At 39.2% G+C, this 27,078-nt stretch overlaps 2 protein-coding genes across 5 annotated transcripts in view; both read left to right on the forward strand.

Moving 5' to 3' along the window:
- The window catches only part of LOC142139968 (transient receptor potential cation channel subfamily V member 3-like), a 35,885-nt gene extending 21,627 nt beyond the window's left edge, over positions 1-14,258 (forward strand). The window contains exons 9-16 of the mRNA XM_075197831.1: positions 401-499; positions 3,099-3,172; positions 3,374-3,539; positions 4,508-4,574; positions 5,143-5,414; positions 7,759-7,871; positions 7,982-8,060; positions 12,827-14,258. Coding sequence (XP_075053932.1) covers positions 401-499; positions 3,099-3,172; positions 3,374-3,539; positions 4,508-4,574; positions 5,143-5,414; positions 7,759-7,871; positions 7,982-8,057 — 867 coding nt within the window. The 3' untranslated portion in view covers positions 8,058-8,060; positions 12,827-14,258. The remainder of the gene's footprint in view (positions 1-400; positions 500-3,098; positions 3,173-3,373; positions 3,540-4,507; positions 4,575-5,142; positions 5,415-7,758; positions 7,872-7,981; positions 8,061-12,826) is intronic.
- Positions 14,259-14,745: 487 nt separating this feature from the next.
- The window catches only part of SPATA22 (spermatogenesis associated 22), a 34,134-nt gene continuing 21,801 nt past the window's right edge, over positions 14,746-27,078 (forward strand). For 3 of the 4 annotated variants that reach the window (XM_075196960.1, XM_075196962.1, XM_075196963.1), the window contains exons 1-4: positions 14,746-14,839; positions 16,937-17,074; positions 24,875-24,935; positions 25,900-25,965. In XM_075196960.1, the coding sequence (XP_075053061.1) occupies positions 14,821-14,839; positions 16,937-17,074; positions 24,875-24,935; positions 25,900-25,965 (284 nt within the window). In that variant the 5' untranslated portion in view covers positions 14,746-14,820. The remainder of the gene's footprint in view (positions 14,840-16,936; positions 17,075-24,874; positions 24,936-25,899; positions 25,966-27,078) is intronic. The other variant, XM_075196964.1, reaches the window with a different exon arrangement.

Genomic DNA, 27,078 nt, shown 5'->3' on the forward strand with positions numbered 1-27,078 from the left:
TCTAAAGCATAAAGCAGGGGCCTCTTCTGAGCATGTGTGGTCCTGCGCATGTGCCCCCTGCTCATACACTGGCACAGAACAGACCTCAAGGAGGGGCAGGGGCCTCAGAAGGGGGGGATGACATGGCGCTAGTCACCTCCATGCACCATAGCCGTCAAACAAACCCCCCATACTATCCCCAATCATGTGTTCTGTTTTTATTGTTTTCAAAAGTATACATAAGTATACAAAAGTATATCAAAAGTATACATAAGTATGTTTTCCTGGTGGCCAGGAAGCGCTTAGCTTGTCTCAAACTTGTATTTTCTGTTGTATATTTACAGTTTTCCTACTATAAAACGTTACAGCATATATTGTCATTTTCTACATAAAGATTATAATGTATTTTTCCTCATTGTAGGCTGTACACACATTGAGCTTATCTAGTATTAACGGATTATTGGAACTCGTTGCACACGTATTTATAATGATTTCTGCCATATACGTAATTATTCAAGAGGTACGTTACTGTCCTGAATCCAGTAACCAATTCACTTTCTGGAAGCTGGTTTCATTCTGTACATGCTGAACTGAAAACAACTACACTGCCATGAAAATTCAACTGTATTGTTCACTATTTTCCTAAAGTGGGACTTCTATAAATAAAAAAAATAGCTCTAGTGAAGCTGCTAACAATGCAATTTACGTAATAAAAATATAGTCGTTCACATTCTCATAGATAAGTCTTTGTAGAGTACAAAGATGGTTTAATGTATACATTTAGGGTCGTTTATGAAGCGCATCATATTCCATTTCAAATTAAGTAATTACCCACATTTAGTGTCATCGCAGGGGATGCTGCTGAATCCAAAAATTAAGCTCTAAAAGCCACTTTTACACTTATACACACAAACAAATCAGAAGTAAAGATTTTTTTTTTAACATTTGCTTTGATGGCGAAGCACAAAATCACTTGGCTTTGATTTATATAAAAAAAAAACCTCTATAATATAACCGATATAATATTTCTAATCTCGCACAAATGAAAGTACAAAAATAAGTCATTTTAAATCCTATAATGTATGCAGGAACAATGAAAGCATCTACTAGCTTCAGAGGGGAATAGCAACCAGCCAATCAGAAGTGGCAACCGCCAACATCATCACTGTGCATTTGCACCAGCTCTCTTCCACCCTCAAGTGATATGGAAATATATGCTTCTCCTTGCACGTCTATATCTGTTTGCAATTATGCAAACAGAACCGCACTGTTTCTAACCTACGTTAGACCACTCCTACCCTCCCCTATCCCGCCATTCCAGTTGAAAGCAGGTGCATGTATCAGATGCAAGCAAATATGCATACACACATATGCGTGCAGTTTTATTTGTGGGCATGTGCAGTACAAACGTGCATATTTTATGCTAAAGAAGCAGGTGTACTCCCAACTCTGCAGTAATCCCGTTGTGTCTACTTATGCATGGCTGCAATTTGTGTGCAAACCTTCTGTATCATAGAAATAGGCTGTATGATGGGTGCTTCAGGAGGTCACAGTGTGATTAGCCTTGTACTTGCTATGTGCATGACTGTATGTACTGTGTGTAAATGTAAAAAACTTGGAAAATGAATATAGCAGCTGTACAAATCTAATATTTAAATTGAAGACACTTCTTGACTGTGAACATAGTCACGTAAATTTCAAATAGAGCCTCATGTACAGTTAGAGGCATTTTAGGTCACAAACACAGATATAAAATGAGTGGGGAAATGGCATATTTACATGGGAATGCAGAGCATCACATATTTTACAATACGTGTGCCTCAGCATACTACATTAAATGTGTCTGCTGCATGAAGAAATGGTTAAAGCTTTAAGCGTATCATCTTTTTTAATGATTTAAGCATCTCATCATGCGGTATTGATGCCAGTTATCCTCAAGTTGATGATGACTGTCGTTCTAATGTTAAAAAAATGTAATAAATTAATAAATTAAAAAAACAGTGTGGTCCCCACCCCAAAAGTGCTACCAGTGCTCATATCCTTGCATGGAGTCCCCCTGCAAAATCTGCTATCAGCACTAGACTATGACAGGTTGGGCTGGTGACACTGTAACAGAGAAGCCTGCAGCATGGGGTCCTCCTGTCTTAATGTCAGCGAATCCTAAACTGTTCAGCATGGGGCTGAATTTCCTAGGGGAATCAGGCAAGCAAAAAAATATCTGCCCACCCCCAGAAGTAAACAGTACCACAAAGAAGGCACAAGGGCTCTTCCGAAAAAACCCTGGTGGTGGAGTTAGGGTAATAAAGTCTAATTGGTTATACCAGGGCCAGCTGGGACCTGTAGTGCTCCTGTAAAAAACATATATATTAAAATAAACGCACACCCACACAAAAGTCCTTCATTAAACACACTCCCATACACACCCTTTTTAACTATTTTATTTCTCAGTTAAATCCTTTGGAGTTGGATCCTCTTTTGTATTGCAGCTTGTGAATCTTTTGGGGGGAAATAAAACCTTAAGGAACCAATACAGAGCGGGTTTTATATGTCAAAGATAACATGCTCTGTGAGGAGCTGCAACACTAATGACATGTAAAACCCACTCTGTATTGGTTAGTAGTGTTGAGACCTCATGTGAGACGCTACATTCATATACTGTAGTTCAATGATACATTTTATCTGCTGGGCGGACCACTGCAGCACAGCAGGGCAAAACCACAGCATTTTGCAGAGCACGTTGGATGCGCATCACAATGACCTGTGTTTGATTGACCCTTTTTGCTGCTCTCTTCCTCCCATTCCTCTCCCTTCTAGACAAATATCTGATAAGCAAGAAAAGTCATTCTACATCAGTGTGGAAGGGAAATAGTGTAGCTGGAAGTGGTCTGGTAGTGGGTGGGTAGACAATTTTAGCACACACATGTAGGAGAAGTTATTATCTGAAAATACATCAAGAACAATTATAATATACAACAGTGAGTATATAAGACCTATATAAACTGGCAAACAATTAATGTGTTAAGATCCATTTTGTTAGCAAATGTTATATTGTATAAATTATTTGAACTATAGCGTTAATATATAAATTGTATTAGATAACTGCTTTTTCTCCTATCTAGGGTGCAGCAATCTTCTGGGTGAGACCCTCAGCCCTAAAATCGGTTGTGTCCGATGCTTGGTTCCATATTCTGTTGTAAGTAGATACAATAATATTGTAATAAAACTCTGTAAATATTGCAGAAAAATCAAGAAATGTACAAGAATAACCATCATCTGAAGGAAAACCTTTATGTGTTCTAAATTTAGATGTTCTATGTTTTAGTTAATATGCGTTTAACCTGTGTGACAAGTGAAAAGTTGTGAAAAATTAAAATCTGCCTATTTTGTTTTTAAGTTTCATACAAGCAGTCCTGGTTATCTTATCATTGTTATGTTATGTATTTGATGCACAAGAATATCTGGCCTTTTATGGCATAGCCGTGGCGCTTGGATGGACAAACATGCTGTATTACACAAGAGGATTTCAGTCCCTGGGAATCTACAGTGTTATGATACAGAATGTAAGTGGCAATATTTACTATTCTGACATAAACAGTCTAATTACTGCTGGTTAGCTAGGAGTTTTATGTGTTATGGTATATTGTATTGAATAATGTCCACTTACACCTATTATGAAGAAAACCTGCACTCCCAGCGCTCTTAGCATCCATATGTGCACAGTCATTGCACGCATGTGGAAAATCTGCACACGCAGGTGTGATGATTTATCATACCTGGCCATGCTGGTCCATTGTTTATGATATATTACCACTTAAAATTCAATATATATAACTTTAACTATGATTGACAAATATGGGGAACCAGAGGGCTAGAAAAAGTATATGTTTTTATAGTCCACACTTTGTGAGAAACGAGGTGCAGACTGGTTGAGGTGATATTAATACCTTGTTTCATCACAACATATATCAAACTAGACTCAATTCAGCAGTATTGTAGGCTGTATCTTCAGTAACAACATTCAAATAGCTTACGTTACAAATAAAACGGTTGTTCATCAATTTAGGGAAGATCCCGCATTGTGAATAAACCAAATATAATGTGATTATGTTGCTACATTATTGAATAGGGGATAGAAGAAAGGAGGAAAGAGGAGGGAGCTGGTAAGTATCATTGAAGCTTGTATGACAAGCGGTGGAAGAATGCATCTGGAGGGATCCATGAGGGAGCTTCTGAGTAAGAGGCGTGCCTCAGTTATTCTATTGGGTGTACAGCAGGGAATCTTTAAATTCCATCTACTCGAACCATAGAGTAGGTAAATATTCTCTATATTTGTCAGCTGATGAGTAGACTTTTATACGTCTATGGACGACATGATTTAAACGCGCAAACCATTCCTTTATGGAAGAGAGTGTTGGAGATCCCCAGTGGAGCACTATGAAAGCCTTTGTGGCGCAATCGCGGTATTTTAGGGTGGATTTTTTTATATTGAGAAATAGGCAATTTCACATTAAATTTATTTTATTTCCAGGTTATCTTGAATGACGTCTTAAAGTTTTTATTTGTTTATATTCTGTTCTTATGTGGATTTGGTGTAGGTAAGTAGTTTCTTTTCTTTGTGTTATATATTCAGTAGATGGTCATATATTCTTCCATGACAGATGGGGTAAATTATATTTCTAAACATCTCAAATGGCTACTTAGGTTTTTTGGGTATGATTAGCTAGTGTCAAACAGGCATTTTACACCATAACTTTTCAGACAGAACTGCCTTTGTCATTTATAGTAGTGTCACTACGGAATCTTTTGAAATATCTGTCTTTTCTGCACCTACTGCTCCAATTGTGTATCTAGCCCTTTGTATAATGAAAGAGTAATTATAGAGAGGAGTTTTCATTTATAATATTATTATTATGATTATGCAGAGCGATTGTCATATTGGTGCGTATAGTGACACATGTTTGCATAGTGTAGGCACTGCGTGACGTGTAGACTTCAACTATGTTGGTGTGCAATGAGTACACCAATTGACCAGTATTATTCTGTAATTAGCAAAAGTCAGATTAAGCATTTTAAAAGACTTGAATATGCAGTTTGTGAGAGTAAAACTAGAAACATGAAAGCAATAAATGAAGAATATAATCTTTTTTTCCTTTCCTTATACAGCCCTTGCCTCATTAATTGAACGTTGCGCTGCCGGTGATGACTGCAGCGCTTATAATGGTTTCAGAATGGCTACTATGGAACTGTTTAAGCTCACCATAGGTTTGGGAGACCTGCAGATCCAGACAAACTCAAAATATCCTGTCCTATTTCTGATTCTTCTGATTGTTTACGTCATACTGACTTTTGTGCTTCTTCTAAACATGTTAATTGCATTAATGGGAGGAACTGTGGGAACAATTTATGAGAAAAGTGAGCACATTTGGAAACTTCAGGTGTGTATGTAAAGTCATTTTTGTTGTTTTCCAAACAAAATATTTTTTATTGAATGTTTGCTACGAAATAATTTGGTGTATTTTATCCACACTTGTTCTATAACGACCCCTTTCAATTAAATAAACTTCTCATTGTTTCTCCTAAACTGCTGCTTAGTTTAACATCATGTATCATCATCATCCCCATTTATTTATATAGCGCCACTAATTCCGCAGCGCTGTACAGAGAACTCACTCATATCAGTCCCTGCCCCATTGGGGCTTGCAGTCTAAATTCCCTAACGCACACACACAGACAGACAAACAGACAAGGGTCAATTTTCTTAGCAGAAAATTAACCTACCAGTATGGAGAACATACAAACTCCTCACAGATAAGGCCATGGTCGGGAATTGAACACATTACCCCAGTGCTGTAAGGCAGAAGTGCTAACCACTACGCCACCGTGCTGTCCATGTAGGGCTTACTTTAATCATAAGAGTGCAGGATGATGGAGCCTGTCTTACAGGTGGCAGTGTGCCTGGAAATGCAAGGTGAAACATGGAGGCGCACACCAGTTCCCCTGAAAATATGCCCTCTTCATCCCTTTATCATTACAATAATCTTGCGCCACAAACTGCAAAATAAGGGTAATCTGTGCATCTGCTCTGAACTTCACTAGGATTGCTATCACTCTGCCCAACAGCTCCCTCTCTGCCTGTGCCAAGTGCTGCTCCTCCACAGTTATGGCCATCTTCCTCTGTAAGCCTATGCACCCTGGCAATCTAGGCATGTATATACACACGTACCCCACAACATTCCTGATTGGAGAATCAAGGCAAATTTAGCCCCCGATCTGAATAAAGCAAGCCCATTTATCACTAGATGATGGCCCTTGATAATTGGTAATGCCCCTTTGACCTCCATTTGTTGTTATTGTTGAGAATCCCTGCAGTTTTGTATCACAGTTATGATATCATTTTATCATATAGTTTCAGCTGTTGTGTGGCTATAGGCTGTCATACATCTAAAAATAATCCGCCTGGAAGTGGGATTTTTATACATATTGGGCTGCTTAGTTTACATGGTACGTACAGTTTGTCTGAGCTGCATTCAGCCACTTGATTACCCCAGTTCAAATCCGATGTGAAATAAGACTAATTGTTCTTTAGGAGAAGTACGCACAGAGTACACTCTGACTAAATGTTGCTTTCTGTATGTAGACAGACTGATATGCACATGCATATGTGCAATATAAAGCCCCATCAGAACACATGCAAAAAAAAATCCTTAATACTATAATTATTAGATTATATTTAAAACAAGTTCTTATTTTTTTATACATGAAATACATATATCAGGATGTTATTAATGCATACTGTACTTAAAAATAATTTTTTATAGGTTCTCTTACTTGCAAACACATGTTCTGCCATACATACATGTAGTCAGCACTATTAGTTGGCACTTACACCTGTCCTGTAGCTGGTGCAAGTGATACTGATAAAAATCATGTACCTCAGAGATGCCCAAAGCTGGAATCAGCCAAATGTGTGTGTACTCAACTTCAGCACTCCCTCACTGTACATTGCCTAAGTTAGTCCACGCTTTCCCTCCCCCATTTCGCCTTTCAAGTTGTAGGCGAGTCGGAAGTGTCATTTGCATATGTACATGAATTTCATGCAATTGCGTTCACTGGCGTAAGTCATGTTCTAGCGCATGCAGAGCTATACGCAAGATTCCACGCACACGTTCGAAGATGAATTAGGCCCAGAGTGTGAAAATGCTCCTTGGAGCCTAATACCTATGTTTATTAATAACTGTGGCCATGGGCTGAAATAGTTGCAGCCTAGGGAGCAAGGCTTTTGGGGGTGACAGAGACAGGTATAAACTGAAATTCATTTTAAATTTAAGAGAAAAGTTGTTCTCTAAAGTAAAAAGAATATATAAAAGAAAAGTGTAGTAAGGTTTTAATCTTGATAGATTCCCGTGGTAAAGGCTGAAGACCATGAGTCATCCTAAGGTGGGCTCTTGAGGATAAGCGATTAGGAGAGTCAAGCATGGTGAAAGGTACGGTAGCTCCACCCCTCCCCCTGCTTTCACATTTTCACCCTCATTGGCGCTCAATCATGCCTCCGTTCTGTTATACAGTTATGATTTTAATGAAAATTAAATGGGTGACAAAGTTTGCTTTTACATTTAGCATGTCGTGGAAAGCGAGGTGGTGCTATGAGCATATTAGCCTAGGGCAGCCTGAACCTTTATTCAGGTCCTGACTATGCCCTCCCTATGGGAGGGAAATCATAGTCGTCATCTTTTATTATACACTAAATAAATTTAAATCATTTAATATTATATTTTTCAGAGAGCCAGAACTATTCTAGAGTTCGAAAAAAGCTTGCCCAAACGCTTCAAGAAGACCTTTAAACTTGGAGAGAAATACAAAGTCTCAGATAATGACAAAAGAATATGTTTAAGGTAATGTGAAGAAGAGTAGATGTGATCACTCAGCAAACTAATTATACATTTATCATAATTTATAACTATTATAATATACCAACAATGGCTGATGTTTTTGTTCTTTGCAGAATAAATGAAGTTGAATGGACTCATTGGCACAATAAAGTTACCGATAAAACTAAAAGTGTGGACACCCAGAGTTAAATGGTGTGTGGATTCACTTTAAAAACAAAACTCAATATTTGGATGAATTTTATGTGGCACTTTATTTTTATTAACATGCCCATTAGCTAAAAACACAAATGGAAAAAAAAACAAAAAAAAACATGCAATACACTCATTAGCATACAAGCCTTTTGAATTCTGATTAAAACAAGTAAAGGTAAGCAGCATGGTAGCACAGTGGTTAGCAATGCTGCTTCACAATGCTGGGGTCATGGGTTTAATTCCGACCAGGGTCCTATCTGTGGGGGGTAAATATAAATGTCTATATGAGAAAATATATCCTATGTTAACATAAATTAAGGCATTGTTACCATTCTATAGTTTGAGATTTTAGCAACTTTTTTACATTGTCAGATCTGGCACATCAGTGTTTAGAGCAAGTTGAAGCCATGTCCTTCTTCCTGAGAATATCACATGTAAACTTGGCCTTGGTGCAGCTATTTATTTGCCTGGGTGTGTTCGGCAAGTTTGAGCCATGTCTTTCTTCTTTAGAAAATGAATCCTCGCTGTCTTATTTTCCATAAGTAAGCCAACTTCATAAGTGTGGGAGTCTGTTGTCTGGGACCTAAGAAAGAAGGTGGAGAATCAAGTATTTCAGTGATTCATAAATTAATTTGTAAATCACTTCAGATTTACCCAAAATTTGCAGAATAATTTACACCTCCTGGAGAATCAGGCCAATCACAGTGTATGGAACATAAAGAAGCCAATCAGCAAACATTAAGAAATGTCACGTTTCTCGCCTTAAAACAGTCTCTCACGGCCCCTCTGAAAAATAAGCATATATTAAAAATATTTCTAAACTATCAACTTGCATTGCTGGAAAATGTCAGCCACCATGTATTAAATCAGTTTAAAAAGTAGCAGTTTCACATTCTCCTCCCAATTCAGTACAATGGAACTTGGAAGGCAGCAACAGCCGGTTAGTTGTTCGCTTCGTTAAAAAACTGTTGCTGCACTTGGCCAAACAGTAAATTTGCTCTACTGCGATTTAATTACTTAAATACACAGTGGACCTCATTTATGAAAAACAGCACTTGGATTTCTGCCAAAGCCCATAGCTGTGTTTGCAGAGCATCAGAAGCTTACGCTTCATTATGGGTGGAGTTGAGCGGAAAGACGGTGTTCCTTGAAAGGTAAGGAGTAGGCATATCAGTGTGCCCAGTTTTGTGTAAAAAAACAAGATTTCAGTTTATAGAGCAAAATTATTACATTTGGATAAAGGGGTGGAGAGGGCAGATGGCCATTTCCACTCCACAAAAGGAAATTGTTTTCTGTCCTATAGTTTGAATCAGTCACACATTGCATCTTCCGGTTGCACTTTAAGAGAGAGGCCCATTTCAAGTCCCATTTTGCATGATTTAAAACAAATCTTCAAACACACATAGGTGCCACATGTAACAAAGACACTCCTGATATCACCTCACCCTCATGACAAGTATAAGCCAAAATTGTGGCTAAACCAAGCAGTATTTTAGAGGAACAAGTGCAAGTTTGTTTTAATAAAAAGGGTCATAAAGTAGTTGGAAGGTTGAACTGACCTTTGCACTTTAACACAGTTCTCTTCAGATATTTGCACCTTTCCACATACATTCTAATCTGTGGAGGTGTCTCCCAAGATTGGAGAGTAAGCATGCAACTTGATGTGCACTGGGTCTAGGTGTACATTCTATTGCACTTTGCATAAAATGTGCATAGTTAATGAGGTCTAGTGTTATTAAATGCAATTTTATGCAATTTATTGCTTGATATTTATTGCGCAGTCCCTTATTAAAAAAAACACATAATTCCTGTATTTCAAAGGAGCATTTCCTGCCAAGAATCTTTCAAGAACATTGATTATCTCATTAAACTCTATGGTGAAGATCAATCATCTGGAAATTATACAAGGTTTTGAGTCTATATATGCAACATTGAATGACTGAAGATTGTTGCAATACACAGTAATTAAAAGTGTGTCAGTTGAAACAACAGTATTTATTTTTATTAATTGGTTACATCGTGCCACTAAGAATCATGTAGCCTAGTCATAAGGAAGAACTTCATCCAAGTATACAGTATATTTCTTTTAGCCCCCAGTTGGACAGCCATGGACTAGAAAAACATAGATCTGTTCATGTTACTGACATTTAATGCTGGTCGATGATTTCATTGGCAGGTGTGTGGCTATTATCTGAGGAAACGTACCTCTAATTTCTGGCCGGACTGCCAGGCTTACATATTATGACAATCAACTGGAATGCAAACTAATGCAGTCAGTTTTTGAACAACCCCTTTAATAGAACTAGCCCCCATGTAGAAATGATGGTGGGTCTCAGTGTCAGACTGGGGCATGAGGGGCCCATCGGGGGACAGCAACGGTAGGGGCCCACCAGAGGGGGTGTGTTCAACCACCATAGAGGTGAGACCAGACACTAGAGGGGGAGTGGCCAGCGCATGAAGGACATAGCTAATGGCATAGCGTAGTAAATCAAGAAATGTAGTGTATATAAAGAGTGCATAGTCTAGGCCCCGCCCCTCAGTTCAGGACAAAGTCTTGCTCCACTAGAATCAGAACAGTTGGCAGACTGTCCTGCTCTCCCCTATCTGTCCTTTGCAGTGATCACTACGTTCATGGGTTGGCTAAAATCTAGTCAAGCCCAGGTTGTGCATTTAGATAGATGAGAGAGAATATATATATATATATATATATATATATATATATATATATATATATATATGCGCAATAATGGAACAAATAAACATTCATATTATGCCACACAGTAGTGACCCAGTTCAATTTATGCCACAGTGTTCAATGTATGCTGCAATTCATATTATGCCACACAGTAATGCCCCCAATGCATATGCCACACAGTACTGCCCTTAAACAATATTATGCCACAATGCATTTTATGCCACACACTAGTGCCCAGGTTTAATGTATGCCAAATTGTTCAATTTATGCCACAATGCATATTATTCCACAGAATACTGCCCCCAAACAATAATATCCCACAGAGTACTGCCCCCAAAACAATATTGTCCTACAGAATACTGTCACCAAATCATATTATGCCAAGTTACTGCCCCCAATCCATACCTTCCCCAGGGTAAAAAGTGAACATTGTCAAGTTTTAAAAAAAGCAAATAAAAAATTACAAGGAAATAAAGTAAACATGACTTGCCTCTGCTTCATCTCCTCTCTGTGGTCGGCTGGGCAGGCTCCAATGTCATGAATTGTGTGACTCTTAAAGGTGTAGGTGACTCGTCCTTTTGCAAATTTTTGACTCGGGTGAGCTCCACCTACATAGAAAAGGGCAAAGGCAGATTGTGAACTTAAAGCACTCTAATTCTATTAATGTAAATGTGAATAATGGACTGACATGTTAAGGCTGTTAAGCAGGCACCATTCTGTTTAGTGTGACAAAAATTTACAAGAACTCTCATGAAATCATTCCCAGCATTCACCTGTCACACAAGCCCAAAAGTGCTGCTCTACAGAATCCCTAGGTTGCAATGGTTCATTGTGCAATAAGCTCCCCTGCTCTCACCCCATTTTGCTTATAATAAGCCCCCCTGCCTTCACCCCATTTTGCTAATAATAAGCCCCCTGCTCTCACCCCCATTTCACTTTAACAAGCCCCCCTGCCCTCACCCCCATTACATTGCCACAAGCCCCATTGCCCACCCACACATCACCATAACACACACAACACAGCTACCTTGTTTCAAGAGCGCTTCCTGCACTGCACACATGGGATAGCACCTGTAAGATGGTGTGCGTCCCATGGGACTCCTGAGAATCATGGAATGGAATAGTCTAAGCCGGGAGGGGGGGTGCGGGAGATAAAGTATCAGCGGCTTCTCGGACGCAAGAAGGAAGTTGGCCGCTTCTTGCCCGCTGCCCCCCCTGGTCGGGGGGAGATCCATCTCTCCTCAAAAAGGGGGTGTGGTCCTAAAGCTTCGGGGCCCACTGGTGATTCTCCCGGTATCGTGGTGGGCCAGTCTGACGCTGGTGGGTCTATTCCCAACCTTCTGCAGAGCATAATGGTAACACAATCCATCCAGTCCTCTTAAATAGCTTTCAAAGATTCATGGACCTTTTGTTGAATTTATAGGTTTGATTTATTCTCAGCAGCGTGAAAATAAAAATCTCTTAACCCTTTCAGTGCTAAGGACGAGTGGGACTTGTCCTCCATATGAACACCTAAAGACACACTCCTCCTCTGCATTTAAGGGGTTATAAAAACCCAGAGATTATTCCCACCCTGATTTGATACTACCAGAAGAAAGGAATCTATCCTCCATTAGAAACACGAGTGCGCATGCATGCTGGCGTCACAACGTGCACGAGCATAGTCTATTAAAGTCAATGGGAAATGCCAAGGATATTAGGAGGCTTGTTTAGAGCCTCTGTCTATCTATTTCTGGCACTTACAAAAATGGTATGAAAAAGGGAAGTCTCCTCTTTCAAATGATGGTACAGCTTTTTTTTTTACTGCATGCTGATTGTTTTTGATCAGCAGGCAACATAAATATGGGATAACCCAAAATTGTTCAGCACAGGGGTGAAAAAAGCCTCAGAGGCAAAGGGGTTAATCTCACTTAACAGAGATGTAAAATAAGTTTGGCTTTATGATCCAGATGTCCAATGTACACTAAAAATAGATTTAATTTACCTGTAGATTGTGGCACAAGCATTCTAGAGCAAAATGCAGAAGCTGAAAGTGATTTTTCACTAATAAAATGCATTCTTATTTCCACAGGATCAAGCTATACCAACTTGACTTACATTGATGAAACAGAACATTTAGAACAAAATCAGCATATTAAAGAGAAGATGGAAAATGCAGAGGATGAATTGCTGGAGACTGCACTCTAATTCAATTAATGTAAATGTGAATAATAGACTTACATGATGAGGCTGTTAAGCAGGCACCATTCTGTTCAGTGTGACAAAAATTTACAAGAACTCTCATAGAATCATTCCCAGCATTCACCTGTCACACAAACCCAGAAGTGCTGCTCTACAGAATCCCTATGTTGCAATTGTACATTGTGCAAGCACAGTTGAGCTCTGCCCTTTAACAGCACACGGTGAAGATTGGCATAACTAATCCCAGTATGTTATAGCATTCAGTAAGGAATTTCTTACATTTTCTGTCTAGCTATGTGAAAGATCATTTAAATAGGAAGTATCAAAGTTTTGCTGTAAATATGTGTATTGTACATTTTAGGCATACCTAAAGAACCATGTGTGATAGTCCAGAGATTAGACATTAAGTTTGAGAAATCACTACTTCAAATGACTCCTGTCTTTTATTTTTTTTGTTATAAGACAATCAGTTCCCCAGATCACTGACAATAGACATGAGGTATTATCCATGTCTATTGTCTACTTTGATTGTATAGTTGTACAGTAGCTGATCATAGGCAAACCGAGAGGGAGAGGGGGGGGGGGGGTTCCTAGTGCCTGAAACCCCCCTCCAAGCCTTGGGCACTGTATAATTGAGGTGGCTGGACTATGCCCCCGCTTCACACGGTTCTGCTTGAAAAGGGAAAGCTGCGTGCACCTAACAGTAGTGCATGCAGCATTGCCCATGTATATTATGGGGGATAGGAAGAGTTGAAGAGCAGCCAAGCACTGTCTAAATTATAGTCACGCTCCCATGCACGCTGGTCACGCCCACTGGCGGCGTGGTGTGGAAACCCTCTCTACAAATCCTGTGTTTGCCTCTGCTGATCACAATATGAAAATCTATGAACCACTAACATAGGTGTATGAGTCTTCAATCACCTCATTTTACATATTTTAAACACAGAGTGGCCGGCCTACATCCTCTGCCTGATGTTCTCTGCTGACAGGGACGTGTACATATTGCGCTGTTGCTCGAAGAGAAAAAGGAGTCAGGGCACTACTCACCCCCCCCCCCCCCCCCCCACACACACACACAAAAAAAATCTAGGTCCTCCCCTGCTGCAGCGATCACCATAGTGAGCTATAGTGATATATAGTGAGCTTATCCACTGATGTGATGCTCACTGCTGCCAGGTACACCCCGCTGCTGCGGATCCTCCAGATGATTGGAATGGATACTGTAATGCAGCCATGGATCTCCATCTGTTTTCAGTGACTTCATGATATTCTTTTAATTTGAGTGAAAGGGGTCGGACATGCTGAAGTGATGAATGTTTTTTGAGGTTATGTTGTTCAACTAAACTGTATTTGTATTTTTTTATAAATAGAAATGTATAGTTGTTTCTTTAAGACTTTATTAAGTATGTTTAACTGTCATTAAAGCACGTGTAAACATCTTTGGTAAATATTGTTAAATTTTCTTTTCATTTATGGAATAAATTCTACCTTAAAACACATCTCTTCATCAATGTTGTTGTCTAATAATTTTACTGCACAACCACCTCCTGTTAAGTTACATAGTTACTTGTATTGTAACTACTAGTGAGCTATCACTGTCTTATGACCATCCTTTCACACTGCAATCTATTCCTCTCACTCACTGTGCACGATGGGAATTACTGACAGAGATAACCTGTGACTGCTGTGACTTGTGGTTACACGACAACTGCAGAGGACACGCGGCGGCTTCTTCTCCCTGGTGAATGGGAGGACACGTGATCACCGGGCTGGGCTGCGCGCGCTCAGTACAAAGGGCTCCGCGCGTGACGTTGGCGGGAAGAGCCGGCGGCGCGAGAGACGGGTGTGCGGGTGTCATGCAGCGCGCGGACCACAGGCTAAAAGATGAAGAGAAGCTTCCCAGGTGATGCCGGCACATTGTTACCTCATAAACCTTCCCCGTCCTTACTTGCCACAGGCAGCTTCTTCCCGCTAATCTCTCCCATATTGTGTGTGGGGTCATCACTGGGACACGTTGTAGCGTCTAATATAATGACACATTGTAAAGATGGGGAGGAGGAAGGGACTGGATGTAGGGAGTGGTACAGACAAGTGTCCCTAATCTCCAGGAGGGACTGTCCAAGCTTTGTAGGTGTCATTTCTCTCACATAGTAATGATTACATTTCCTGAAGGTGTTTGTAAGTTGATAGTACTATAATTAAGATCTTTGTTTATAGCAATATTATTTATATTTACACATTAATTGTATACATAATTACTCACCTTTACAAGACTTGTAATTGCATAACTATAGTTGTAGTTAAATGACATTATATTTCCCATGAACCATGTGTGATTTCTGAACTGAAGCTGGATCACTCCTATGACAAATTACTTTAAAAATATGACTTTCAATGGTGTTTTGAGCATTGTTGTGACCTGGTACCGGGTTGTCAAAACCCCTTGCCATGAACAAAATGTGTGCCAAGCTCAACACAATTCATGTTTAAGTAAGATTAGTAATTGATATACTGTGTATTCCAGAATGCAAGGTAAGGCAAATATAGATGTCCGTCTTGCAGCATTAATGTCAAAAAGATATACTGCTTCTCCGGTATGGCAAAAACGTACAAATATTTATCATGCATAAATAGAATGGCAAAACATAAGTACTCTGTCCTTCATAAACCCCACATATCCTCACATGCAAGTATGTAGCCAATATGTCATGTACGTCCCTCAAGTGTAATGTGTCCACACAACTATAGTCCATGGTACTCACCTCCAGGTCCTCGCATGCTGTTGAAGCTTCTTCTGCTATCCAGAAACAGAGACAGTGATGGTGCTAAAGTTAGTCATTACAGATGAACATCGATTGGCTCAACACTGGACATGGTCCCAAACCAGGTTGCACATAGTAAGGTCATGTGGCTTGGGAGGTCTTTAACAGAATATTTAATTTTTATTTACACTAAAATTGGTGCTTAGAAGGGTGACCAAAAATCTGCTATATGATTGATTAGTTTAGAAAATATGTTATAGTAATCAATTTGCCAAAGTGCATGTCATTTATTACTTATGTTTGTTCTTCCCCCACTTACCAGCGCTGTTCATCAACTTGGTACTTTACATATAAACTATAATATTCATGGAGCTGTCCCCCCCCCCCCCTCCAACATGTACTCAAATAAATAGGACTTAATTAAATTGTGCTAGTCTCATCCTTGGATATCTGATATACATATACTTACCTAGGGCAATTGTTAAAATCCACTACTAGAAACCTTTTTCATAGTTTATGTGACCAAAAATCTCTAAAATAATTTTATGCAGATGGAGTCTGTTCCGTGTCTGTACTGTAGTATTCACGCTTTTCTTTCCTCCAAATCTTTTCTTTTAGCATGATGCTATACAGTTTTTAAAGGCTAACATCCTACATCTTTAATGGTTGCACCCAATTTCTCGAAGTTGTTTGTGGATAAAATGAAATAAACAGGAAAAGCCAAATACAGCTCCCTATATAATAGTAGTAGGGAGAGAGTATTGTAGGTAACCATTAACAGTGAAGAGAATAAAATTGAACTCCACATAAAGTATAACTCCTGATATACAAGGCAGAAGCAATTAGTAATAAAGGTCCTAATTGCATTATGGTCAGTGGTCGGACCATCTTTTCTGGGATAGTGTTGCATTGTATGTATGGATCACATATTATATATTGTGATACCGTATCATTGTCCCTCAACTGTGTTCCTGGACACTTATTTTCAGCATTTGGCTACTATATGAGTATTACAAGTTGATCAGATGGTAATTATTAGAATATACTCAGAGGAAATTATGGTAGAACTAATGAGGACAGTAAAACTGTTCACACTTCTGAACTGCAAAATTGAAAAGTTATTTTCCTCTTTTCCAGTATAAATGGGTTGAAATATAGTTATACCCTAGTGCCACCTTACGGGTAAAGTATCTATTTAGAATTCCCACCTAAATATGCAAAGTTTCCTTGCTCTGCAGCCTGTCTTCCTGTTCCCATCTTCAACCAGAAGAAAAGAAATAGACAACCACTAACTTCAGTTCCTCATAAAAATGATCCAAGTTCTGGTGGGATTAATCTTGGTTATGAAAGTTTTGGCTTCTCTTCCATGGCAACAGGTGAATCAGTTTTTTTTTTTAAACACTGAGATTTGTAATTGCTGCTTTACGAATCACGTTTCTTTAATAAGCTTTCGCCCACTATGTTTACGTGTTTAAGTGGACTTTCTTCTAAAACTTATCAAAATGTAAAAATTTCATAATCAGATGCAATTACTGAAAAGGATTTGTAACAGGTTCAGTCTGTCATTGGTCTAAGTGGGGCAGTATGTGCCAATATGACATACCAGCACTTCTCTCCTTACTTTATAGCTGTTACAGTCACTGCTGTAGTTAAAAAAAAAAATTTTTGTGTGTGTGTGTGTAAATATGTAGCTTGGCAGATTCTAGTTCTGCAGGAAGAAGCAACACTGTAACACTGATGGCTGAGAGATCAGTCAACAGGCTGCAAGCTAAGAGACCTTAACACCTTGTGTGTTGCTGTGTAAATGAGATCACACAGCCTCCATTTATGCAGATGTAATTTAAGATAATATGCAGGGTTTGTTTTATTTATCAAGCAAATCAGATATGTATGTGTATTGAGAGTGTATGTATATATTTTAATCTGTAGCAGATGTATATATTCCCAACTGGACAGTTGTCCTGATGTTGTTTCGCTATATCCCCAGATGGCCAAAATGCACTTTCAAACTACAGGCTTACCTTTAACATTAGTATACATGCATAGGAATGGGAGTAGAAGAAAAACTAATAAAATGTAAGATGTATTAATTTGAATTAATTTATACTTGCATTGCTGCACATATACCTGAGATTGTTATGATATATAAAATATGTTCGCTATTCAATGGTCGTGTTTTAAAATGTCCAGCACCATATTCAAGGTTTGCTCCATTTATCATACATGTGATTGTTATATATTTAACTGTTCATATAATATAACTAAGCTTAACCGGCGCTTCACTTCCAAATGCAGCCTAATAGATTTCAAATGTAAACATACACCAGTTTACCAACACACATAAAATACATAAATAATATTTATGGAACCCCTTTAAGCGCAATTGTAATCTCATAAAGGGGATGCTTATATTTTGGTATGGTAATGTCTCCTAGATGTCTGATACCAACACGTCTCTGATGGAGTAAATCACTCAATATAGTCACATTCACATAAAAGAGAAAAAAATGTGAAATAGTGTAATACTGTAGTACTGTAATACTGAATCAAACAATCTGCACAGAAATAGCACATAATTGGTTGTAGTGCAAATGGTTCGTTCAATGTCCATAGGAAGAATATAAATACCCCAATTGGTTGTCCCCCAATGTCGGGGTACTCACAAGACAGTGGCAAAAAATAAGCGTTTACAAAAGATCTTTTTTAGACTTCCTCCGTCTTCTTCCATGCTTCATGTTTACAGTGTCAAAATGTGGTCTCCAGTGTTCAACATATAAAAAAAATTGGAAAATGTATCTAGCATAATACCGTTTATTTATATAAAAAAAAAACCAAAAAAAAAAAACGTGAATGCATTCACATTTTACAATAAATATTAAACAGCAAATAAGGTTAATAATGGCGTGTACACTCCTACCAGAAATGATGTGGGTGGGCAGTATACAAAGATATAATCAAAAGGGTCCTTGGTTAAGTCCAAGTAACTGGAAATTCCTCACATCCAATATGGTAAATTGGAAGGGTGTATTCTCGCAAAGAAATAGGTGAAATAAATATTCAGCTCTCCTACTTCAACATGTTTTGACTCATAAAAGTCTTTTTCAAGGTGCATGGAGAGCCTTAGGATCACTTCCTTAAATATTGCCTCTAACCAATAGGATGTGTAATATCCACAATAAAATGAATTCATCTAAATACATAAAAATTACAAACCTCTATCAAAGAACAATCGAGTGATTTGGACATATCCCATTGCACCATCACTTCAGTATATACTCAAAAATCCAGAAGTGAAAATTTAACTGCAAAACAGGAAGTCTCTCTTTCCAATTGTGGAACGCATCTTGATTTCCAGTTCCATTGTGTGATGTCATTTCCGGTTCCAATCGCGTAACACCACTTCCGGTTTATTTTATTTTATTTAATTATTTTGACTTCACATTTTCTTATGATGTTCCCTAGTCTCCTAAAGGAGGAATAAGCAGGTAATGAATAGGACTATAGTTCTCTTCTTATTGAATACAACTCCATTATACATCTGATTTCGATAATGTGAGATGTCTTGATTATTATAATTGATATATTCAATCTAAATATCTGTTTATATTGCCTTTTTCCCTGGTGCTATTGAATAGTTTATTCATCCCCGATTCAGGTATCTTGTTACATAACAATCTAAATTGTCAGTGATGGCTCCTATTGTCTCTAGCGCATTTTAATATAATGTGTTTATATCTGATATAGATCTTTGGATTGGCTGAATACATTAATGGAAATCCCCGATTTAAATGTGAAGATTATCTATGGCGACCATTGTGTTTACTATCTGTTACCTACTAACCGAGATTAGAAATGACGCTACAAACCATTAGTATAATAGGATCATTGTTTACTACATAGAAACCGGAAGTGATGTTACGCGATTGGAACCGGAAATGACATCACACAGTGGAACTGGAAATCAAGATGCGTTCCATAATCGGAAAGAAAGACTTCCTGTTTTATTTTTAGATTTTCCCTATTTGATTTTTGAGTATATATTGAATTGATGGCACATTGGGATATGTCCAAATCACTCGATTGTTCTTTGATAGATGTTTGTAATTTTTATGTGTTGTATAGATTAATTCATTTTATTGTGAATATTACACATCCTATAGGTTAGAGGCAATACATACTTCCAATTTACCATCTTGGATGTGAGGAGGTTCCAGTTACTTGGGCTTATCCCAAGGCCCTTGTGATTTTATCTTTGTATATATAACACCCACATCATTTCTGGTAGGAGTATATACGCCATTACTAAGCTTATTTGCTGTTTAATTTTTATTGTCAAATGTGAGTGCATTCACATATGTTTTTCATATAAATAAATGGTATTATGCTTGATACCTTTTTCTATATGTTGAACACTGGAGACGACAATTTGACACTGAACATGAAGCATTGAAGTAGATGGAAGTAGTCTAAAAAAAGATCTTTTGTAAAGGCTTATTTTTCACCACTGTCTTGTGTGTACCCCGACATTGGGGGAAAACATATTGGGGATTTATATTCTTCCTATGGACATTGAATGAACCATTTGCATTACAACCAATTATTTTTTATTTCTCATTCATCCAATCTGGGGGACACTGCTACCATGGGTTGTTTGAGGGGAGCGTGGAGTTGGCACTTAATTGGTTAACTTTGTTAAATGTATCAAGCTAACATACACCTCCCGTCTGCGACCCCTTGTAGCTCCTCAGTTTTACATTAAGTGCCCTAGGACTTTGGCTTTCTTATTTTGCTAGACTTCTTTCATTTTATTTTATCTTATTTATTTTTCTTTCACCATAGTGGTGCACTATAAGAGAGTACACGCTTCCTCCTTATACAGACACATTAGAGCTGTCCTACAGTGAGAGCGGGTCGGCTCTCTCTGACAGCACCGGTGGTTTTCAGTGCTAATAGGCGGCTTAATTAAGTCACACTTGACATTTATCTGATATTCTAGCGCTGCCATAAGGCAAGGAACGCTGGTAATCGGACTGGTGGCGGCGGCCATCTTGGGACCATACCAAGTTCCTCCTTCAGTAAAGGAGGGGGGAAAAGTTGAGTATCTAGGGGAGTGTGAGGATGTCTTTTTCTGTTCAGGAATCAGTAAATGGTGTCTTCCAAGGAGGTTTGGATTTACGGCATCATGACAAGGGACTACATAATAGATCTTGCGGGTCCAGCCCCTCGTCGTTTTTTTTTCAACCAAACTGCCCTGCGATTCGGAAAGAAGACAGTGCTTCATTTTGTAGCCTCTCTTCTTTCCGCAGGGGTTATTGCCCCGATTTCGGGGAAACAGAGAGGGCAGGTGTGTTACTCCAATCTCTTTCTGGTTCCCAAACCGGATGGCTCATTCAGACCCATTCTAAATTTAAAGTCGCTGAACCTTCCCTCAGATCGGTGATAAATGGGTTGGAAGCAGGCGAATACCTAGCGTCAATAGACATCAAAGACGCCTATTTGCACGTCCCCATTTGGGAGGTACACCAACCCCTGGTTTGTTTTACAGTAGGTTCCTTACACTACCAATTCATGGCCCTACCCTTTGGCCTCTCATCTGTGCCAAGGGCGTTTACAAAGCTAATGTCGGTCATGGCGGCCTGTCTTCACTCCATGGGAGTGAGGATGGTTTAATACCTAGATGACTTGCTCATAAAGGCTTCTTCAGATCAGCTGCTCATCTGGCACCTCTCTCTTACCATCAGCACCTTGGAGCGCCACGGCTGCATAATCAATCACCACGAATCCTAGTTGGTTCACACCCAGAGAATGACCTTCCTGGGACTCATAATGGATACCAGTGTACAGAAAATATTTCTCTTAGAGGACAAGATCAAATCAGTTCAGGACACAACATCACAAGTTCTGGCCTGCAACAGACCATCTATGCGCACTCTTGGCAAGATGGTGGCCACCTTCGGAAGGTTTCATTCCCGATGTTTTCAGTGGGACCTCTTAAAGAAGTGGTTGGGATCCCACTTACTCTTGGGCCGCCAGTTAATCCGGTTGTCCTCGGCGACGTGGGTGTCCCTTCAGTGGTGGACAGTCCAGGAACACTTGGAGATAGGCAGGTCCTTCACTCAGTGGACCTGGATTATAGTGACCACAGATGCCAACTTGAAGGGGTGGGGGGCTGTGGTCCTCCATCTCTGGCTTCAGGGTCATTGGTCACGTCAAGAGACCTCCTTATCAACATCTTAGAACTGAGGGCCATGCTGTTGGCCCTGCAAGGAGCCTATGGGGGTTCCTAGTCCGTCTGCAATCCGACAATGCCACTGCTGTGGCTCATGTCAACAGACAACGCGGGACCAGAAGTACTGCAGCGATGAGGGAGGCATCACAAATCCCAGCTTGGGTAGAATGCCAGGTCACTGCAATATTCATACCAGGCATCCAGAACTGGAAGCCGTCAGGTGATAGTATCGGGGGAATGGATGCTTCATCCATAAGTCTTCGAGCCGCTGGACTTGAGGTGAGGGTCTACCAGCCCTGGACCTCATGGCACCGCTGGGTCCCCAGATTCTGCTCAAGGGCCAGGGATCCGTTGGCGGTAGCCGTCGACGTCATGACCATGCCCTGGATCTTCGGGCTGGGGTCCTTTTCCCTGACATTCCGATGCTTTCCCGGTTTCTCAAACAGGGAGGTCTTCCAGTAATTCTGGTAGCTCCCGCTTGGTCGTGTTGAGTCTGGTATGTAGACATTCTGTTAATGGCGGTAGGTCAAGGTCTTCGACTGCCATTTCGAGACGACCTTCTTCTTCAAGGATAGTTCTGACACCAGGACCGTCCTCAGTTGGTTTTAACAGCGTGGCTGTTGAAGCCAGCCTTTGGTGGTCTAGAGGGTTCTCCCTAGGGGTGGTAGACACTCTGTTGAGGGCCCGAAAACCTTTGTCAGCTAAAATATACCACCGCATCTGGCGCACTTGCATCAGGTGGTGTGAAATGCCGCCTTGCCACACTGCTTCCTTTCACCTTCCTCGTTTTCTTGCCTTCCTTCAGGATGGAATGGTGGCAGGACTTTGTTTAGCCTCTTTAAAGAGTGCAGATCTCGGCTCTCTTGGTGTTTTTTCATCTTCAATTTTCGGATATGCCGAAGATACAGACTTTTTTGCAGGAAGTCCTGCATATACAGGCACTGTATATTCCGCTGACTTCACCATGGGATCTAAACTTGGTATTCAATATGCTGCGGGGACCACCTCTTGAACTCTTGCAGTAGTCAGATTTTAGTTTTCTTTCTTGGAAAGTAGCATTCTTGTTAGCTATTGCATCCGCTCACAGAGTGTCTGAGCTCTGACCTCTGTCATGTAGAGATCCTTACCTGGTCTTTCATGAGGATAGGGTGGTCCACCGTACAATTCCTACCAAAGGTGGTTTCGGCTTTTCATATTAAGTAGTTCCAGTGTTCAGGGAGGTAGGGTTTTCATCTGGAACTTATTCTATGGAGTTTCTGGATGTGGTAAGGGCTCTCCGAATTTATGTCAGGAGGACAGCCCAGATTCGTAGGACCGATTCATAATTCATTTTGTTTGATTCCCATAGATGAGGATGGCCAGCTTCAAAACTATTGCCAGATGGCTTACCTTAATCATTATGCCGGTGTATGTAAATGCAAGGTGACCTGTGCCAAATAGGATTGCTGCCCATTCCACCGGCTCAGTGGGGGATTCTTGGGCGGCGAGAAATGGTGTCTCAGCGGACCAGCTTTGTATGGCAGCCACCTGGTCCTCGGTCCATACATTTACAAAATGTTATCATTTTAATGTCTATGCGTCCTCGAACACTAATTCTGTCTGTAGTGCTCTATAGTAAGGCCTGTCAGAGCGGTCCTTTCCTTAGGGGGCTGCTTTGGAACGTCAACATGGTAGCAGTGTCCCCCAGATTGGGTGAATGAGAAAAGAGGATTTTTATACTTGCCATAAATCCGTTTCTCTGATTCCATCTGATGTGTGTTCTCAGTTTCTTTGACTTCCCTTTCTTGGGACTTTATAACTAAACTGAGGTGCTACTACGGGTTGCAAAGGGGAGGGGTCTGTCAGCTTGATACATTTAACAATTTAAGCTTGATTAAGCACCAATTAAGTTCCAACTCCACGCTCCCCACATACAACCCATGGTAGCAGTGTCCCCCAGATGGAATCAGAGAAACAGATTTATCGTAACTATAAAAATCCTCTTTTCTGTGCAGATTATTTGATTCTCTACAGTATTACACTATTTCACATTTTTTTCTCTTTTATGTGAATGTGACTCTATTGAGCAATTTACTCCCATCAGAGACGTATTGGTGTCAGACATCTAGGAGACATAACCACATTAAAATATAAGTATTCCCTTTATGAGATTACAATTGCAGTTAATGGGATTCCATAAATATTATTTTTGTTCTATATTTAAGCATTTTTTATTTTACAATATAGGGCTATATTCAAATAGGTCGCGGTTGCACTCCAGAACGTTCCGCGAAGTTAATCCACAGTACGGCAAAAACGCTGATTCCCCCCCCCCCCAATACGGTTGTGAAGGAAAATCCATGTTGTTGCAGTACCGTATTACTTTATGTAATGTGCAGCCGTCGCATAACCGCGTTCTCTGGAGCTAATTGAGTATGCCCCATAGTGTTAAAACATATCTAAAATTAATTTCACACTGAAAACTCCTAAAGTAATTAATTTCCAGTTTCCATAACAGCACTAAATTACCACTTCGACCACTGACTTGTGTACAAACTTGAGTATTGTAGTGTATGTTGATATTTTTTTATTTGAATTAACTGTTAATTTACAAATAGATGACTGTAGGTAATACTATTTGTGGAAGTAATTTCCATTCTTTCATATGTTATAAACATTACTAGTAATTTTATTTACAAATAACGTTTGTTACATTTCTCACAGTAGAGATTACAATGCAAATAATGGCAAATAATCAAATCCAGCATTGCATGTTTTAACCAAATTGATAATGTATAAATTTAAAACAATACATTGTTCATAAAATTGTGGTTTGTAAATACGGTACACTAAAAACAAAGTTATCAACAATGCACATTGACAAATACAAGAAGTACAGTGGCCCTTGTTGGTAAGACCTTGCATACCCTGTGCATTGGGTTGTATTGATTATTATATTTTCATCCAGATTCTGTTTGTGGAAATAGTATTTCTCAGATGAATAATGCTGGAAAGAAATTGGACAGTAGGTAAGAAAATTATCTAAACTAGACTTTGTGATGCATTATTATAATGCAAATTATTCAAATGTTTAACCAGTTAATGACCATAGATTGTTCACCCCTTAATGACAATTCGAATTTTATAGTTTTGTCACTGCATCAGTTTCACATTCTATACTTTATTTAGAGATAAGACTTCTCTTCTTATGATCTTACAATCTATAGGGAATGTTGGATTTTGGGGTCATTAGGTTGTTTGAGTGTAGAAAGAAGAATACATTTATGTTTTGCTTTAACTGTGTAGATGGGTGGTAATCAGGTAGAATAGCTGCAGAGCAGAGGTTTCAATTTGAGATATTTTGAGACAAGCAAAGATATGTACAATGGTGCAGTTTTGTTAATGGCTATGTATGCTAGTAGAAGTATTTTATTCTTTAAGTTATAGGCTGAGCGGAGCAGCAGTAGAAGAATGTTTTGTGAGGAAAGAACACTGTATTTAATATAGACAAGGGTGAAATGCTGGATGGCAGCATGTCAGTGGACTGCAATAGTCAATGTGGGAGATTTTCGGTTGCATGAATTAATGTAGTGGCTTGAGTAAGAAAATTTTGAGTAGTGTCCTTTAGCCTTTATGGTATATGATGATTATCCAAGTGCTGAGAAGCTGCACTGTACCACCATGCTGCAAAAAAATTTGAGTAAAGTACACATCTTGGGCATGTTCAAGAGAGATAGATGGACATATTTCACTGTTTGTTGAAATTGATTTAAGTATGTGCAAGTTACTTTGAAGAATTATTCATACAATTTTTTTTTTCATTGACAAATGTCAATGTAAAATATGCTTAAATAGTTAAGAGATTAGAAAAATAATTCCTGACAAAACCATCAGAACTGGGTATGTTCTTGAAGTGGGTAGGATTGCAGATCACTTACATTTTTAGCATCTCTTTTAATGACAAATTATATTTCACTGTGTTTATATATGCAGCCTACAAGTTTCACATCCGGTACCTCATCCCATGGCTAAACAGTATAGGCCCAACGTAACTAACTTGTAAGTAAAATGTTACATTTTTAATGAATTTTTCACAAAAATAATTATGAAATATCCTTTATATTTTTAAAAAGTACAATTTATTGTAAAAATAACTCAAATGTAAGTTTTACTATGTTTATGTATTGGCTTAAATGACTGAATTAGCAGCCTCTGTAGTCTAAGCAGCGCTGTCAGTCTCTTGCAGAAAAAACACACAGTGGTATAGCAGAGAACTGCAACTTACGAACACTCAGACCGCAGATGCTGTACTATGTAATAACATCTAATAAATAAAAAACCTGCAGCATGACCCCTCCACAAATCCTCAAGTCAGCCCCAGTGCTAAACAGCCTGGGTTGGTTTCCACTATAACAGACCATGAACATGGTCAGCGCAGGTATGGTGCCTCAAAGAGGAGTGTATGTGCAAAAGACGTCACTTTCCTGCACTACCGCTTGTGAATGTTTGGCTGTGAATGGAATTAAGGAACTCCAGCTTTGATTATTTGGGCAGGGGGGAGCCATTGGTAACGAGTGGGTGGGTTTTTGTTTGGACCACACACCTCCCATTTAGACTACATTGAATAAATAAATTTGTATCTATTGTAACGTTGTGTATTTTTTAGTCTTTTCATATAATAATGGGCAGGGGTCTGACACATTACAGTGTTTTCAGACAATTATCGGGCCAAGCAAGTGATAAATGACTGTTTGGCCCGATATTGCAGTAGTGTGAATGCTGCAACGATGAACGATTATAGTTTAAAAGCATATCGTATCGTTTCATTTGATTTTTAAACTGGACTAAAAATCTCATTCAACGATGGAGCGATGTTGTTCCAATTCTGCAGTGTTTATACGATTCGGGATTGGCAGTGTCCATAGACCTCTATGGAGTGTGCAGAGTCACAATCTTTTCAACTGATGGTTATGACAGATGTAGAGCACAGATCTAAAGGTAAATCGTGTAAAATGTGTTTAGTGTGTACACATGAATCCGCATGCTGATCGGGAGTTTTTTGTAATTGTTGGAAAATCATTAAAGATATCGCATCGGGAGAAATTTTATATAGTGTCTACCCAGCCTTAGGAAATAAGCATTTTTCAACTGCAGAAGATCTGGGATTTGCTT

Source organism: Mixophyes fleayi, chromosome 2 (assembly GCF_038048845.1).
Source record: "Mixophyes fleayi isolate aMixFle1 chromosome 2, aMixFle1.hap1, whole genome shotgun sequence".
Classification (NCBI taxonomy): Eukaryota; Metazoa; Chordata; class Amphibia; order Anura; family Limnodynastidae; genus Mixophyes; species Mixophyes fleayi.